General features: G+C 37.9%; 1 protein-coding gene across 2 annotated transcripts in view; it reads right to left on the reverse strand.

Annotated features, from left to right (window-relative positions):
* LOC106878966 (conserved oligomeric Golgi complex subunit 1) overlaps positions 1-19,508 on the reverse strand; it is a 266,492-nt gene that overhangs the window by 219,510 nt on the left and 27,474 nt on the right. For both annotated transcript variants that reach the window (XM_089363366.1, XM_089363367.1), the window contains exons 12-14: positions 15,965-16,027; positions 3,787-3,868; positions 2,301-2,406 (exon numbers count right to left, since the gene is read on the reverse strand). In XM_089363366.1, coding sequence (XP_089219492.1) covers positions 2,301-2,406; positions 3,787-3,868; positions 15,965-16,027 — 251 coding nt within the window. The remainder of the gene's footprint in view (positions 1-2,300; positions 2,407-3,786; positions 3,869-15,964; positions 16,028-19,508) is intronic.

Consider the following 19,508-nt stretch of genomic DNA (forward strand, 5'->3'; position numbering starts at 1 on the left):
ATACTTATAGGTATATATATGTATGTGTGTACATATGTATATTATTCTTCAGTTTTATTTCAAGATTTCTTGCTAATAGAAAAAAGCTGGCTTCTAATCTAGACCCAAAGATCCTTCATTGGAATTTCAACAACATCAACAGGGTATTTTTGTATGAATGTATGTATATCTGCAGATTTGTATGCTTTGTTTGTGTGCGTGCGTGTATGTTATTGTTCAGTTTTATTTCAAGATTTCTTACCAATAGAGAAAGAACTGGTTTCTGACCGAAATCCAAGGCTCCTTCACTGGAATTTCAACATTAACAACAGGGTATTTTTATATGTATGTATGTATGTATGTGTGTGTGTGCAGATTTGTATGTTTCATGTATGTATTCTCATGCATATAGTTACATATCTAGACGAGCTCAGATATATTTAAATGATAAACTTCTGGAAAGTTGTATAAATTTTTAGAGTTCCAGTAATGGTATGCATGTACGTATGCATGTATGTATGTATGTATGCATGCATGTATGTATGTATTCAACTACTGGGAGTAAGAGATTCCTTGCATTTTTTATACATCTCACTAGGAGAAGGAAATTTCTGATATAACACCTGCGCCCTTATTTGCATCCAAAGATGTAATCTAGTTCTTCTTTTTGAGCGAATGTATCATTGCTTAGAAAGTGGAATTGGCTTTATGCAAGAGCATTCTTCACTTTAAAAGAAAAGCTTCAGGCAGAGGCCTCGGGTGATTTTTAACATCTCTATTACACATTACTTACTCTGGCTAGCTGGAGCCAAACGGGATAAAAATGCACAATGCAAAATTCCATGATGGAATGAAAATGTGTCAGGGTGTGAAGTAACTCTCTGAAGAACATCTGCTGCAAGAGGAACCTATCATTGCTACATCCATGCGAAAGAGTGTAGGTCTCAATAATGAAAAGCCACATCTGTGCTGTTCTAACCCTTTTTCATTTAAACCAATCATATCTGGCCAAAATATTTTACCTGTTTGATGTTCATACCAGATAGATCAAGCCTCTCACACCTAGTCTACAATGTCATTCTAAAAATAGTCACATCATTGGACTCTCAAAGCTATGAGATAATGCATGATTCATTCAAAACAATGTGAATAAATATGCATTACATTATTACATTCCTCAAAATTGAATTGTAGCCATCATGTTTGTTTGTGTGTGTGTGTGTGGAAAGAGAGTGTTGACAATGGGTAGATGACATACAACCATGTGACTGCTTCCCTTATTGAAGTATCACATAACCAGTCATTAGGAACCAATTAACCAATGGCTGGAACTCCAACAGATTTCCATGGTAGCAGAGGTAGGTATTACATATTTGTGAAATGAAACGCAGTCACTTCCATAGCTTCAGGTACACAGAAGATGTAGTCTAGATGTGAGTCGTTGATTGTGATTTTCTGGTTACTTGAATTGTTGTGTCCCCTACAGATATGCCCCATGTTTTGAGTCACTGTCTTCATTGATCAGCCATAGGTGATCTTGATAACTTTAAATCTTATTTTCATCTTCATTTGATTCGCTCTGTCTTTTTTTATTTTTGGTAATCATATCATCATTGAATTTGGCAGAAGTGTGTGTGTGTGTGTGTGTGTGTGTGTGTCTGTGTGACAGTGTGTGTGTGTGTGTGTGTGTGTGTGTGTCTGTGTGACAGTGTGTGTGTCCTTTATACATGCATGTACTAGCAATTAATAGCAGAATGTGTCCTGGTAATTAAAAATATCTTGTGATATTTTGTTATGTCCCTTCAACACTGGGTCAACTGTCTTTTATTTTGCTTTTTTTTTCTCTCCTTTATGAGATCATTGATCATTATTATCATCGTTTAACGCCTGCTTTTCATGCTGGCTTGGGTTGGACGGTTTGACTGAAGTGTGACAAGCCAGTGGGCTGCACCAGACTCCAATCTGAGCTGGCAACGTTTCTACAGCTGGATGCTCTTCCTAATACCAACCACTCCGAGAGTACAACAGGTGCTTTTTACATGCCATCGGCGTGGGAGCCAGTCAGGGGGGCTTTGGCATCAACCACGTTCAGATGGTGTTTTTTACATGCCACACTTGACTAAAACCTTTGATGGTTGAGTTCCAGTATGGCCAAAGCCCAATGACTGAAACAAATATAAGAATAGAACAAAAAGACTACAAAGCAAAATACTTTGGAGAAGCTCATCTAATATTTTGCCATCCACTCCTGCAACCCCATGACGATTTCAAGTAATAAACACTGAAGAATTACAAAAATGTGAAAACTTGATCATTTTTACCTGTAAGAGGAGATCCCATACAGCCGCGCGAATATCCGCCAACCTTTTCACTGTATTGACAAAACTCAGTAATTTAGTAACACCTGCCTTCACACTTTGCATGCACCTACAAGGAAAACAGGGGGGGAAAAAGGCAAAGAGAAACTCTAGGTGAGACCAAAACAAAAATTACTCCCAAGAAAAAAAAAAAATAACAGCTAGGTTTGATAACTCTGCAAAAATATTCCAAGCAGACATTTATAACACTGAAAGTAAAATCAAAATATATGCAAATAAATATATAACTCCATATCCACACACACATGTATATAAAATTCTGTCTGATGAAGTAATGTAATAGTTATGTACTGTAAGTGCTCAGGCTGGCTTACTGCTAAAGCTTTGGCTCAAACTGAAATTAAGACACAAGTGATGTTGACCTACTCAGTCATTCTTTACATATATACATATATATATATATATATATATATATATATATATATATAAGTCAGTAAATGGTGGGGTTATGTTAACCACACGTGGAGAAATAATAGGAAAATAAAAAATAATAATAAGGCAGATGCTAAACAGAAAGCATATTTTAATATAGATGTATATAAGGAGGATTTAAAAGGATTTTTAACCGGCTTTCATTGCATGCAAATTTTCAAGAAGAGGGAGAATGAAAATGTTTTTTACAAACAAATAAAAAATAATATATAAAAAAATAAATATACCAATACATAATATCGTCTTTGAGCTTTTAAAGTTCAATGGTAATCCATGTAGATAATTGCTAGAAAGATTAGGATGCATGGAATTAAGAGTTGTGTTTAAAAAAAAGAGGCTGAAAGTTTATGTGTTAAGCAGGAAGTGTGGTGTCAAAACAGGAAGTGTATGTAAGGGAAGACAACTCTGTGGGTTTTATACTCTTTAGTTGGAGTTCTGGACTCTTTGTCAACAGGAAGTTTATGTCTGTTCTTAGAGAAACAAGAAGTAAATTTATATGTATTTCATTGGGTAGGCCAGAGAAAGGAATCCTAATTTTTCTAACAATTATCTACATGGATTACCATTGAACTTTTAAAGCTTAAAGACAATATAATGTATTGGTATATTTATTTTTTTATATATTATTATTTTTTTTTTAATAAACATTTTCATTCTCCCTCTTCTCCCTCTTTGCCATGCAATGAAAGCCAGTGAGAAATCCTTTTTAATCCTCCTTATACACATCTATATTAAAATATGCTTTCAGTTTAGCATTCTGCCTTATTATTATTTTTTACTTTCCTATATATATATATATATATATATATATATATATACACACACACACATACATATGTACATACATATACATGCATATATATGTATACACACACAAACAAATATATACACATATATGTGTATATATACATGGATGTATATGCGTATGTATGTATACACACATACACACATATATATCATGCATGTGGGTGTGCGTGTGGGTAAAACTTTTACTCACGATTCAATCCACTGCTGACAGTTTTCCTGTAAGTGTTGCACAGAGATTGCAGTGACTGTTGCACGCAGAGTTGGATGGAAATCTACAGAAAAAGACAGCAATGTTAATTACAATGTAAATAAGTGCTCAAGAATGAATTCATGTGAAAAAAAAAACAAGAAAAAAAACGTGAAAGAAAAATGAAAAGAAGAAAAAAAAAATTGACATCTGTTGGCATAATGAAATTTATGAAAAGCTAACACCATAAATACTAAAATTCAAAATGAAAGGGGGGAAAAAAGACAAAAAAGTACTCAAAAAAAAAATAAATAAATAAACAGGAAGACTGTCCAGAAATGTGAGAAAGTTTTTATTTATGCTGTCATAGATTTATGTTTAAGATTCTGTAAATGAAATATTCTGTATTTTAGAATCAAATGTAGAACTGGAGTTGAAGTATCAGAGATGAAAAACACTAAATCGTGTATAATGTCTAAACTTACAACAAAAAAAAAAAAAAAAATGAATCAATAATTTCAGGAAATTCAAAACTCAACAGTAATGAATAAATTGGCAATAGATGAGATTTGAAAGAAAGATTTAGTAGGGCATGGTGGGTAAGAAATCGATATTAAAAAAAAAAAAAAAACACAAATCAGACTGGTTACAGAGATAGCATAAATGGTGAATTTATAAAGGCTGCATGTGGACAGCCTAATAGATAGGTGCAGGTCCACCCCAGATAATGGATGCAAGCATCTCCAAGATTATGAGTGCAAGGACACCATCAGTCAGTGGACCCCCACTCTTTTGCGAATCAGGGACCAGTTTTGTATTAGACAATGTTTCCACAGACTGCAGGATCATACGCATAACAAGAAACAATAAAGAGTGAAACATATAATGTAATTATTACATATATAATATATTATGTTTATGAATTTGTTTTGTAAGATTCATGATGTGAAATCGGGTGTTTAAACAGATATTGTAATACTTCTGGACGGTCATTTTCATTTTTTTTTCCAAACCAAATAAACACACCCTATATATTCATTCTTCACTTGTTTATTATTATTCTTATTCTATGCCCCGAAATATAACACTATATATAAATACATATGTGTGTGTGTGTGTGTGTGTGTATATATATATGAGGCAGCAAGCTGACAGTTTAGCGGTATTTCGTCTGTCCATATGCTCTGAGTTCAAATTCTGCTGAGGTCGACTTTGCGTTTCATCCTGTCGGGATCGATAAATTAAGTACCAGTTGCGTACTGGGGTCGATCTAATCGACTGGTCCCATACCCCAAAATTTCAGGCCTGGTGCCTAGAGTAGAAAAGAATATATATATATATATATATATATATATATATATATATATATATATATGGTACCTACCCACCACTACCCATTTTCCTTTATTCAAAAATTCTTATCGCTCCTTAAAATTATGGCTTTTAAGTGTTGATTTCTCAGCCCAAGAATTACAGCGTGATGTGCTGCTTGACTGGTCCCCCCCCTCTCTCTCTCTCTCTCTTTATATATATATATATGATGATGATGATGATGATCTTTTCTCCCGCCATGCCTCTGTCTACCCCTCCATCCTCTCTCTCTCTTTCGTAGTTTTTCCTTAAGGTCTTCAGGTTCTGGCTATATATAAATGAGAAACCCATTCTAAATTATCTCGCTGACATACTACGACGAAATCTCCAAGATGCAGATAAGATAGAGATTTTTTTATTTATTTACGGCCTCAAACATCTCATAATACCTTCGCGCTTTAGTTTGCCCCCTATTATTTATCTTGTTTCTCTCCATGAAATTCAATTGAATTCAGTTGTTGTCTTAAATTCATGCTTATTCATTTTCTAAGCTTCCTAAATTCATGCTACGTTATATTCTAATCACCCAGAATTCATTGCTCTTTTAAAAATTACGATTTATGCATTGTTGTCTCTCAAATATTTAAAATCTACAATTAAGAGCCCTATCTACTCGCTGGCGGTACCTACCCACCACTACCCATTTTCCTTTATTCAAAAATTCTTATCGCTCCTTAAAATTATGGCTTTTAAGTGTTGATTTCTCAGCCCAAGAATTACAGCGTGATGTGCTGCTTGACTGGTCCCCCCTCTCTCTCTCTCTCTCTCTTTATATATATATATGATGATGATGATGATGATCTTTTCTCCCGCCATGCCTCTGTCTACCCCTCCATCCTCTCTCTCTCTTTCGTAGTTTTTCCTTAAGGTCTTCAGGTTCTGGCTATATATAAATGAGAAACCCATTCTAAATTATCTCGCTGACATACTACGACGAAATCTCCAAGATGCAGATAAGATAGAGATTTTTTTATTTATTTACGGCCTCAAACATCTCATAATACCTTCGCGCTTTAGTTTGCCCCCTATTATTTATCTTGTTTCTCTCCATGAAATTCAATTGAATTCAGTTGTTGTCTTAAATTCATGCTTATTCATTTTCTAAGCTTCCTAAATTCATGCTACGTTATATTCTAATCACCCAGAATTCATTGCTCTTTTAAAAATTACGATTTATGCATTGTTGTCTCTCAAATATTTAAAATCTACAATTAAGAGCCCTATCTACTCGCTGGCGGTAACCCGCCCTCCCACCCCCTCCACCGGAAGTTCATTCCTCTGTCATCCCTCTGCCATCCCACCCCCTCCACCGGAAGTTCATTCCTCTGTCATCCCACCCCCTCCACCGGAAGTTCATTCCTCTGTCATCCCACCCCCTCCACCGGAAGTTCATTCCTCTGTCATCCCACCCCCTCCACCGGAAGTTCATTCCTCTGTCATCCCACCCCCTCCACCGGAAGTTCATTTCTCTGTCATCCCACCCCCTCCACCGGAAGTTCATTCCTCTGTCATCCCGCCCCCTCCACCGGAAGTTCATTCCTCTGTCATCCTGTCAACCTCGGCTGTCTCCCGGAACCCATCTAGTGGCCTTGACCATCCTCTCCCCTACCTTTGGGTAGCGCATTAAGGTTGAGAAATGTTTGCAGGTTGTAGGTACTGTTTTGCTTATGAATTCTTCCAATTGCAAGTTTTCTTTTCAGGTACACGACACTGCTTTTCCCCTTCCCAGGCTACAGGCCCACACCCCCAACACCCATACTGTTAGGATTGGCACTCTCAACGTCGGCACGCTGAAAGGTAGATCTGGTGAAATTGTTGAGATGCTTGAACGGAGATGCGTAGATATGTGCTGCATCCAGGAAGTAAGATGGAGAGGAGGTTCTGCAAGGTTCCTCACAGGCAAAGAACACAGGTACAAGATTTTCTGGGCAGGGAACACTGACGGGGTCGGGGGCGTAGGAATACTTCTAGCGGAGAAATGGGTGGATAAGGTAATCGAGGTCGTTAGAGTAAGTGACAGAGTACTTAAGATCAGACTAGTGCTTCATCATAGATTAGCTACTGGGCTACCAGATGGTCTGAAAGACCAATTCTATGACACCCTCTTGCAAACTACCTCGTCGACGAGTGACAGGGACCTTCTCTTTGTGGCTGGAGACTTCAACGGTCATGTCGGACGTCGTGCTGGGGGCTTCCATGGCATACATGGAGGCTATGGCTTCGGTTCCCGCAACGAGGAGGGAACCAGACTGCTGGAGTTCTGTGATGCAACCAATCTTATGGTCTGCAATACCAACTTCAGGAAACCTGCCAGTCACCTAGTCACCTACCGCTCCGGCAGACACTCTAGCCAAATCGACTACATCCTCGCCAGAAATAGGGAAAGAGGGCGGCTTATAAATGCCAAAACCTACCCTGGCGAAGAATGTACCCCACAACATAGATTAGTAGTTAGCGACTTTGGGATCAAGGCAAAATGGGTGCCCAGAATTAGACAGGCTTGGAAGGAAGGGTGTGGAAGCTTAAAGACCCTGCAAACGGACAGAGACTTAGAGACAAGTTACTTGAAGCATTTAACGAAATAGAAGGGGATATAGCATCATACAACGTGGAAGACAATTGGAGATTTCTGCGGGACAACCTGTTGAAAGCCACCGACCAGATTTGTGGGTGGTGTAAGGTCCCCTCCCAACCCAGAGTAACGTGGTGGTGGAACAAGGAGGTAGACAGGGCTATTAGACAAAAGAAACAGGCTTGGAAGGACTGGAAGAACGGTGGTAGCAGGGAATTGTACCAATGTGCCAGAAGGGAGGCTAGGCGACAGGTTTATTTAGCCAGAGGGGAAGCAGATAAGGAAAGATTTGCCAATGTTCTGCGCCGTGAGGACCAAAGACTCGAGGTATTTCGTGTTGCAAGACAGTGTAGGAGAGAGAATAGTGATGTTGTAGGAGAGAAATGTGTTCGCATGGATGATGGTACGCTTGCATTAAATGAGGATGCAAAGAAAGAGGTCTGGAGATGCCACTACGATAGATTGCTTAATAAAGAGAATGAATGGGAGAAAGAGAGCCTGCCTTATGTCGACCCAATAGAGGGACCAGCTATCCGAGTTGATAGTACCAGGGTAGATAAAGCAATTAAGAGTATGAAGACCGGGAAAGCCCCCGGCCCATCAGGAATCACTGCAGAGATGCTCAAAATATCTGGCAATGTTGGCTATAGCCTAGTCACCCGTATTACGAACCAGGTGATACACGAAGGAGTCATACCCTATGACTGGTGTAGCAGCATCATAGTCAACTGCTACAAAGGTAAAGGGGACGCTTTAGATACAAATAATTACAGAGGCATCAAGCTGTTAGATCAGGTTATGAAAGTTACAGAGAGGGTCATAGCCCAACTAATTAGGGAGCGAATCAATTTAGATGAGATGCAGTTTGGGTTCGTGCCAGGTAAAAGCACTACTGATGCCTTATTTCTAGTGAGACAGTTGCAGGAGAAATACCTAGCTAAGGATAAACCTCTGTACCTGGCTTTCGTTGACATGGAGAAAGCCTTTGACAGGGTCCCCCGATCGCTTATCTGGTGGTCAATGAGGAAACTTGGGATAGAAGAATGGTTAGTGAGAGCTGTGCGAGCCATGTACAGAGATGCTGCCAGTAAGGTGAGGGTTGGAAATGAGTACAGCAATGAATTCCGGGTAGAGGTAGGGGTCCACCAAGGTTCCGTCCTCAGCCCCCTATTATTTACCATAGTCCTCCAGGCAATCACAGAGGAGTTCAAGACAGGTTGCCCCTGGGAGCTCCTCTATGCTGATGACCTTGCCCTAATTGCGGAGTCACTATCAGAACTAGAGGAGAAGTTTCAGGTGTGGAAGCAAGGTCTAGAATTGAAGGGCCTTAGAGTCAACCTAGCTAAAACCAAAATCCTAATAAGTAGGAAGGTAGATAAAACACAAACCCCTTCAGGTAGATGGCCCTGCTCAGTATGTAGAAAAGGAGTAGGTAGTAACTCTATAAGATGTACCCGGTGCAAGCTATGGACACATAAGAGGTGCAGCAACATCAAAGGCAGGTTAACTAGCAAGTTAGTTTTTGTTTGTGGCAGATGTTCAGGTGCAATAAAGACTGCAAACAAACAGGAAACAACTTCTATCTCATTCCAGGGTGAAAAACTAGAGGTAGTCGATAGCTTCCGCTATCTGGGCGACCAAGTTAGTAGTGGGGGTGGGTGCGCTGAAAGTGTAGCTGCTAGAATAAGAATAGCCTGGGCAAAGTTTAGAGAGCTCTTACCCCTGCTGGCGACAAAGGGACTCTCACTCAGAGTAAAAGGCAGACTGTATGACGCATGCGTACGAACAACCATGCTACATGGCAGTGAAACATGGGCTGTAACTGCTGAGGACATACGTAAGCTCGCAAGGAATGAAGCCAGTATGCTCCGTTGGATGTGTAATGTCAATGTGAATACCCGTCAGAGTGTAAGTATCTTGAGAGAAAAGCTGAACATTAGAAGCATCAGTTGTGGCGTGCAAGAGAGACGATTGCGCTGGTATGGACATGTGGTGAGAATGGAGGAGGATAGCTGCGTGAAAAAGTGCCACACCCTAACAGTTGAGGGAACCCGTGGAAGAGGTAGGCCCAGGAAGACCTGGGCTGAGGTGGTGAGGCAAGACCTTCGTACATTGGGCCTCACCGAGGCGATGACTACGGACCGAGACCTTTGGAAATGGGCTGTGCGTGAGAAGACCCGGCAAGCCAAGTAAGATCGTTGCCAGTGCCCCTGGACTGGTTCTTGTGCGGGTGGCACATGAGATGCACCATTTTGAGCGTGGCCGTTGCCAGTACCGCCTGACTGGCTCCTGTAGGATTTTCGAGCGAGATCGTTGCCAGTGCCCCTGGACTGGCTTGTGCGGGTGGCACATAAAAGACACCATTTCGAGCGTGGCCGTTTTCGTGCGGGTGACACGTAAAAGCACCTACTACACTCTCTGAGTGGTTGGCGTTAGGAAGGGCATCCAGCTGTAGAAACTCTGCCAAATCAGACTGGAGCCTGGTGTTGCCATCCGGTTTCACCAGTCCTCAGTCAAATCGTCCAACCCATGCTAGCATGGAAAGCGGACGTTAAACGATGATGATGATGATATAATGCAAAAATGCTCTGCAGACTGTGAAAGTTAATTAAATAGAAAAACCATTCTTTGTGTGTGACCTAGTACTGGTTCACAGCCTGACATTTGTGGATTTCTACTCTAGATAATAGGTGCAAGCCCATCCTAGATGACAAAAGCAAGGATAACTTTAGATAAAGAGTGCAAGACCACTCCAGATAATGAGTACATAGACAACCCAGGTAATAGGTTAAGGGCATCCTAGATAATGAAGGGAAAAATACACATAAGGGTTAGAGAGATATTTTAAACAATATAGACAAGGATAACACAGACAACTGGTGCAAGGATATCTTAGAAATACCAGCAAAGGTAAGCTGAATAATAAATAAAAGGACATCCTTGATAACATAGGAAAAACATGGCAAGAATATCCCAGATAATTGGGACACAAAGTGTACTAGAAATAAAGGCAAATGTAAACCAAACAATAAATAGGACATCTTAGATAATGAAAGGAAAGACACAGATGTGGGTTACAGTGAAACCTTAAATAATATTCACAAGGATACCCCAGGTAACTGGTACACAAATGTCCTGGAAATATTGACAAAGGTAAACCAAATAATAATTAGAAGCACATCTGAAAGAATGAAGGTTAAAAACACTTGTGACCATGGGTGTAAAGACATTCTAGGTAATAAAGACAAGAAAACTTGAGAGTAAACAGGCTGCCTGGCTGAATACCACCACCTGGTAATAACCAGTATCTTTAGCAGAGTCCATTCTGTTGCAAGTATGTGAAATAGATCTCCACTTGGAAAAGATCTTCACTAGTTTTGGAGTCCCTCTGAGCAGTATTGGGTACTGCCTTCCCACCTGACTAATCATCATCATCATCATGATCCTCATCATCACTTAACATCTGTTGTCAATGCTGGCATGGGTTGGATGATTTGAACAGGATTGGTAAGCTGAGGGGCTTGCACCAGACTTCAATCTGATTTGGCATGGTTTCTATGGCTGGATGCCCTTCATAACATCAGAATGCCCTTAGAGTAAAAGATCCGACAGCTACCCAAATGATGAAGACAAGGAAAACTGAGGTAACAGGTTGAAATGTATCCTAGATAATGAAGGTAAGAATATTTTGGAGATAATGGATGCAAAGAAATCCAAACAGGAGTTTACATGAAGTTGTCAGGAAATTTTGATTGATTAAATCATCATCATCATCATCATCATCATCATCATCATCATCATTGTTTAACGTCCGCTTTCCATGCTAGCATGGGTTGGACGATTTGACTGAGGACTGGTGAAACCAGATGGCTACACCAGGCTCCAATCTGATCTGGCAGAGTTTCTACAGCTGGATGCCCTCCCTAACGCCAACCACTCCGAGAGTGTAGATATAAATGACTATGTTATTATTTAGCCCCAGTTCACCAAAGATAAAAGCTTTCCAACTATGACCATCCCACCCTTTATTAAGTCAATGTATCACCAGTTATATTATGCAATAAGTCCTACTTTTTTTAAAAAAAGCTGTAGGTTGCGATTTGAAAATTTGGCTGCTATTTGAAGAAAATTGACTGTCTACATAGATGCTCCCCCATTGGCTTGTAAATGATTATGTTGTTGTAACTCAAGCACAACCCAATTAAGCAGATCTACAATTGAAGACAGTCCAGCCATGGCTCTCTAGTCTTATATGAATGAGACTAGATTATCCAGTGCGTCATCCTATTTTTCAAACAAGGAGATGAGTTGAATGAATATAGCTACTATTTCTGTCAGATTGAATGATCATCAAGAGGTTCTGATAACGGAATTTGCTATGAATAATTAATATTTAATTAAGATAGCCATGATTCATGAAAGAACTGACCAAAAATGAGCTTCTATGTAGTCAATTGAACTGCTAGGAACAGCAGTTAAATTTCATTTAAATCACACTCTGAATACACTGCTTCTGAAAACAAAATGTGAAGGCCATGGCTGGAATGCTTCTGATCACAGATTAGGAATATACTGAAACTAAATAACAATTACAGAGGCATAGATTCTGACTTGGGTGTACTGTATTAACATGAAAAATCAAACTCAAAATGTATTTGCTGCTGCCACTACTAGTGACAATGATGATGATGATGATAACAGAGCAAAAATGAATTAATTAATATAATAGATTATCACAGATTACCAGACAAACACGGCTAATCAAATATGGTCTCGTCATATCAGTTATGACATCTTGAAAATGAGCACAGTTCCAGGCAAGTCCAAACAAAGCTTGCATATTTATTTTTGAAGTGATTTCTAATCTTAATTAAAACTAATTATTTTCTTTTTGATTAAATTAAATTAAATTAAATAATAATTAAATAATTTTCATAGAGCAAGTTTTCTGTACAAGAATATTGCAAAGTCTGCAAATAGGAAACAAATTAGAACTGGTACAGAATAAACAACAAACAACTAGTTTAGTCATTAAATCTGCAAAGGGTTAGTGTAACTTCCACCAAAGTTCTTTGATAAAAAGCTGGACTCAAAGAAAGCTAGTTTCTCTCAGCAATAAATCATCATGAAGGAAGAAAAATTACTTGCAGGAAACAGATAACATAATAGACTCTGAAATGGCAAGCAAAAAGAAAATGTTGTAACAAGGTGATTTAGCATGTGACTAACTAGAGTTTAGCAATGCTTTGCTAAAACAAAAACCAATTCTTATCATACTGTCATATTCCAGACAGAGCATCTTGAGAATAGCAGCATCAACCTTTGTTTAGTATGTTCAATAAATCTAAAGTAGATGTCAGCTTTAATCAATACATTGTCCAGCTGAATTGGCCAGTTGATAGATGTCCATCGGCAAAAACATATCATATGGAAGTTAACAGAGCTGCAATGTTATATAAAGCAAAACCAATATGCTTTCCTCAAAAGTGTAAACATGACAAAGCAACAGAATCACTTTGAAAGACTATTTTATAAACAATCTTACATTAATATAGTAACAGATATTTGCTTGTCACACAAAAACTACATGGAAATCTTTTCTTTGTTTTCTTCTAATACTTTTTGTTTTTTGGAAGGGTGAGTAAGGATTTTATATCTTGGTTTCACCTTTCACTGAGTCTATAAAGTAACACATTCATATGTTATTTAGTCCAGCCTTGATCAAGTAAACCTTTGTTCTAACCTACGTCAAGCAAACCTAAGATCAAAAGTGAACAAGTCGTGATCAAAAAGGCCTAGGGTTAAAGGTTTACTAGCTTGATCAAGCAAACCCATGATCAAAAGTCATTCAGCCTTGATGACAGAAACCTAGCATCAAAGGTTTTCTAGTCTTGATTAACAGTTGTTTCACCATGATCAATGAAACAAGGTCAAAAGCTGTTTAACATAGATCAAGCAAAGCTATGATTAAAGATGCTCTAGTCATGATCTATGTTGAGAGGTCTACTAGCCTAATCAAGCAAATCTATGATCAAAAGTTGTTTAGTCTTGATCAAACAAACCTATAATCAAAAGTGTTTGAGCCTTGATCAAGCAAACTGATGATCAAACTACCCTATAAACCTATGATCAAGGATGCCCCAGCCTTGATCAAGCAAATTTATAATCAAAAGTTTTGTAGCCTAATCAAGCAAATCTAAGACTATTCTAGTAGTGAGCATTTCTTTATCTTTTCCATTAAAAAAAAAAACTTTGGGGCACAGAGATAGTGTGCCTAGTGAGACTTTCCACATTTTGGATGTTAAGATGGCTTGTAGGAGATCTGTTTGTTAACTGCAACTATGCAAAGCTCTCTTATAGGCTCACATTTGCATAATTTATTGTTGGAATAACTGCTTCTATTGTTGTTTATATCTGCTCAACGTTGCATGCGTAAGTCTATTGCACAGACGTAACCAAGTGAATGACACATTTTACCAATACTTCTCGAGTAACACAGTGCCTAAGAAAAATGGTAAGGTTCATGCCTGTCTCCTTTCATTAATTCTTGACATCTTTGCTTCAAGCCTTGCTTCATTTTCTCTTTGCATTTCATTTTGTTTTGTGTCAGCTAAACTTTTTCTTTCATCACCCCTTACTAACCCCTATTATTCTTACTGACTCCTTCACATACATTTTTCATTTCTTCCTCTGTCTCATTTCTTTCTTTAATTTCCTTTCACTCAAATGCAACCTCTCCTTCTCATCATTTACCAAGGTCTCCCTAACCCTACTTCAGCATCATATCCTCCATCTGTGTCTCTTTCTACCTCTTTATTGTAGTGCTCTACCTTCCCTCTTTCCTATTCACATAATCTCTTCTGCACCCACTTTTTCTTCCTCCTTTTCACTGTTTACTTACCTGACTGTTAGGTAACTGCTGATTACCTCTCCCTCCCCTTCCTGCTCTATTAATGACCCCCTAACATTTGTCTTAGCTAAGCTGTCTCTCTGTACAGTACTGCCTCTTCCACTTCTTTCAGCATTGCAGAGAGAAAGAGAACAATCAGCAACCAAGAATTAATAAATAAATAAAAATTGGCATTTCTTATATTAGTGTGTGCATATGTCCTTTTATTCTTTTATTTGCTTCAGGTATTTCACTGTGGCCATGCTGGAGCACCACCTTTAGTCAAGCAAACTGACCCAAGGACTTATTCTTTGTAAGCTTAGTACTTATTTTACCGGTCTCTTTTATAGAACTACTAGCTTATAGGGACATGAACAAACCAACATCGGTTGTCAAGCGATGTTGGGGGGGGGGGGGGGGGCAAACATAGACACACAAATATATACATACACACATATATATAAATATATATATATATGTGCTGGAGCACCACCTTTAGTCGAACAAATCGACCCCAGGACTTATACTTTGTAAGCCTAGTACTTATTCTATCGGTTTCTTTTGCCGAACTGCTAAGTTATGGGGACATGAGCACACCAACATCGGCTGTCAAGTGATGGTAGTGAGAATGGGGGACAAACACAGACACACAAACATACACACACACATATATGACAGGCTTTCTTCAGTTTCTGTCTACCAAATCCACTCACAAGGCCTTGGTCAGCCCGAGGCTATGGTAGAAGACACTTGCCCAAGGTGCCACGCAGTGGGACTGAACCCAGAACCATGTGGTTGGTAAGCAAGCTACTTACCACACAGCCACTCCTGTGCCTATAATATATATAGATAGATAGATAGATAGATAGATAGATAGATAGATAGACAGCTAGACAAATAGACAGATAGATAGATAGATAGAAGATAGATAGATAGATAGATAGATAGATTCATGCAAGCATACATGCATGCATGCATGCATGCATACACACGAGGCTTCTGTACAGTTTTCATCAACTGAATTTCACTTACAAGATAAAACTAACTTCTCAGTTAGACAGCTATGCCAGCATTTAGCCATACATTGGTTTGCAGAATATAACCCTTGCTTTTGCAAATGAGCAACAGATGTGAAAATTCTATAAAAGAACATTTTAAAGATCGTTACTCAACTAAACCACACAATCTAACACACACCACACACACACACACGCACACATGCATTCACACTATCCCTTACCATCACCCACCAGGTGCTAAACTTGTGATGGCAGTGGAGTGTGTGACCAAAGGCTAAAAGTACATAAAACAGCAATAGAAAGTTGAAAAGAAATTTAATGGCAACTCACCTATCACAGAGTTAGGAAGATAATTAGCAGAGATTGAGCCTATTTGATCTAAAAGTCCTATACCTGAAATTGAAATACACGATAAAAGAAAAAAAGAGATTAAATGAATAAATATCACATCAAGAAAATTAAAAATAAAAATTTAAAAAGAAAACAAAATACAAACAATCAGAATGAAACTACATTTCTACTGAGATTGAAGATGAAAATTAGAGCAATAATAATAATAATAATAATAATAATAATAATAATAGCTAAAGAGGAGCACAGAAAAAAACCGTGTGTGTATGGATACACATGCGCATGCACACACACACACATTGCATACATACATACATGCATACATACATACATACATACATGCATACATGCATATGTTGGTGCAAACAAGAAAAATAGAACTCAAAATATAACAGATTCACACACTTACTGCAGTGGTTCTTCAGTTTTTCTAAGCCCTGTAAAAGCACTCAGAAGGATGTGTCCCTGGCTAGGTCTTTCACAATACCCTTAAAGCTAGGAACTTTTCAACACCCCCTTGTATATGTATCATATATATATATATAATATATATCACAGCAAACCATCAGGAGTCTCAGTCCACTGTTATCCCCTCTGTGAGTCCCAACATCTGTAGTTCTCTCTACAATTAGAGGTCAGTGTCTCTTGATGCAACTGTCTTCATTCATACGCATTACATATAAGGGGCTGATAGGGTATAAAGATAGGGTATTTCCATTGTAGCACTCAACCAGAGTTCTGGGCTATCAACACTATCAGATTCCAGATTGATACCGAAATTCTTCAGGTGTAAAAAATCCTGATTTCACAACGGTGAAACTGTTGTGCCAGTTTAGTGAAAAGTAAAATATAATCCAAATAAGGCAAAGAAATACTTCAACACATCTTTAATGATCAGTTACAACTGTTTCTGTTGTAACTCTGCTTTCAACGCCAGTTTATGTAAAAGTTTATGTAAAAGTTCAAAGTGAAGATTTACATAATATTTGCAGTTTTAGACTTAAGAGAAGCACTTCATCAGACTTGCAGATTTGCATCAAAGGTGCGCTCTTGCATTGTGTGTCTTCCAGATGTGTATATGTGTGTGTGCGTGCGTGTGTGTATATATATATATATATATATATATATATATATATATATATATATATATATATATATATAACTACATACCTATACACGCATACACATATATACACATTACCTTTCTACATACACACATATATATACACAAATACATGTATATACATATTTATATATAAACATATCTTCTAGTTATCCGACTCTTCTCTTTCTTCTCTCTCTCTCTCTCTTTATATATATAGAGTAAGAATCCCAACTTATCTATCAAAATAACAATGCAGTCTGACACAGTTGCTAGATTCTATTGCTTGCAAAATCTATGACAAAGTGTTAAGATATGTCATGAAGCCCAACTGGGCTTTCACAGTTGAATGTATGCTTACAACACCACCTGTATTAAATAGTAAGGCTGTTGTTTTTCCGAAAAATGTGAGCATGTGAGGACATTAAATGAAACACAATGTATACACGCACACACACACACATACACACACACAAATACACATACATACAAACATACATACATACATATATATATATACACACACACACACAGTTATACATACATATGTATACACACACACAAGCAACAGGCTTCTTTATTTCCTGTCTCTCTTAATTTCCCATCTCAAAGTATTGGTTAACCTATGGCTACAGTACAGGATGTTAGTCAATGATGTTCATGAAGTTAGGACTGAAGCCCTAAATTCAGGGTTTCTAAAGTGAGTTTCTTTATCACACAGGTATGCCTACACCTATTTATATATATATTTATACATATTGTGCACACACACATACATTTAGAGACATAAAGATATATATATATATACACACACAGAGAAATATATACATATATATGCACATACATATTCAAATATATGTCTCTACATATATGCATGTATGAATGTATATATATATATATATATATATATATATATATATATATATATATATACATATATTTATCTACAACATATATATATATATATATACACACATATATATACATATATATATACATACATATACATACAATATATATACATACATATATATTACATATATACATACATAATATATACATATATACATACATAATATACATATATACATACATATATATACTATATACATACATATATAATACATATATACATACATATATATACATATATACATATACATACATATATATACATATATACATACATATATATACATATATACATACATATATATATACATATATACATACATATATATACATATATACATATACATACATATATATACATATATATATATACATATATATATATACATATAATATATATACATATATATATATACATATAAATATATATATATACATATATATATTTATATATAGCTGGTAAATTAGGAGAGTGGGCTGCATGACTTCCTGAATGGTAGAAGTCAGACAGTTGCAGCCAATGGAGAACTATCTAGGGAAACACAAATATTGAGTGGTGTTCCACAGGGAAACTGTTCTGGGGCCACTACTGTTCATAGTGGCCCTTCTGGACATGCCACGGTCACTCGGAGAGCCACTGTCACTAGCTATGCTGATGACACAAAGATATCTCAGGCAATAAAGAATCCTGATGATATTGTAAGCCTGCAGAATGACCTAAATGCAATATATGAGTGGGCAGAGCAAAATAAATATGCAGTTCAATGCAAAAAAATTTCAAGTTACTGCGCTACAAGACCACAAGTACCTCCCAACTGGAATACACAGGGCCTGGAGGTACTGTAATCCCAGAACCACAAACAGTGAGAGATCTGGGCATCAACATGTGTAGTGATGCATCATTTCACATGCACATTGTCAAGTTGACAGCAAGGTGCAGACAACTGGCGGGGTGGATACTGAGGACTTTCCGTACAAGGGATCAAAAAGTCATGTTGATTACTATGGAAGATATTTGTACTGAGCCGCCTAGACTATTGCTCTCAGTTGTGGTCCACCACACAGTGTTAAGCGGACAGCAGAACTCGAGGCAATTCAGCGGCACTATACAAAAAAGATCGCCACAGTCCAACAGATGAACTACAGGGAGCGACTGAAGGCACTAGGTCTCTACTCCCTGGAGCGCAGGCGGGAGAGATATGTAATAATATACATATGGAAAATACTGGAAGGACTGGTGCCAAACTTTGGTATCAAGTACTACAGGAATGCCCGCTCGGGTCGCCACTGCATGGTGCCAAAGGTACCCGTCCACTGCATCTCACATAAGAACGAGATAACTGCAGCAGCCTCGGTTTCAGAGGACCTCAGCTCTTCAATGCCCTGCCAAAACATTGAGAGACATGCAAGACATGGATGCGGAGGTCTTCAAGACAAAACTTGACGCTTTCCTCTCCACGATACCAGACGAACCAATGGCTCGTAATGAGACGCAGTTTAGGGCAGCTG

The sequence above is a fragment of the Octopus bimaculoides genome, chromosome 15 (genome assembly GCF_046866305.1).
Source record: "Octopus bimaculoides isolate indiv1 chromosome 15, ASM4686630v1, whole genome shotgun sequence".
NCBI classification, from domain to species: Eukaryota; Metazoa; Mollusca; class Cephalopoda; order Octopoda; family Octopodidae; genus Octopus; species Octopus bimaculoides.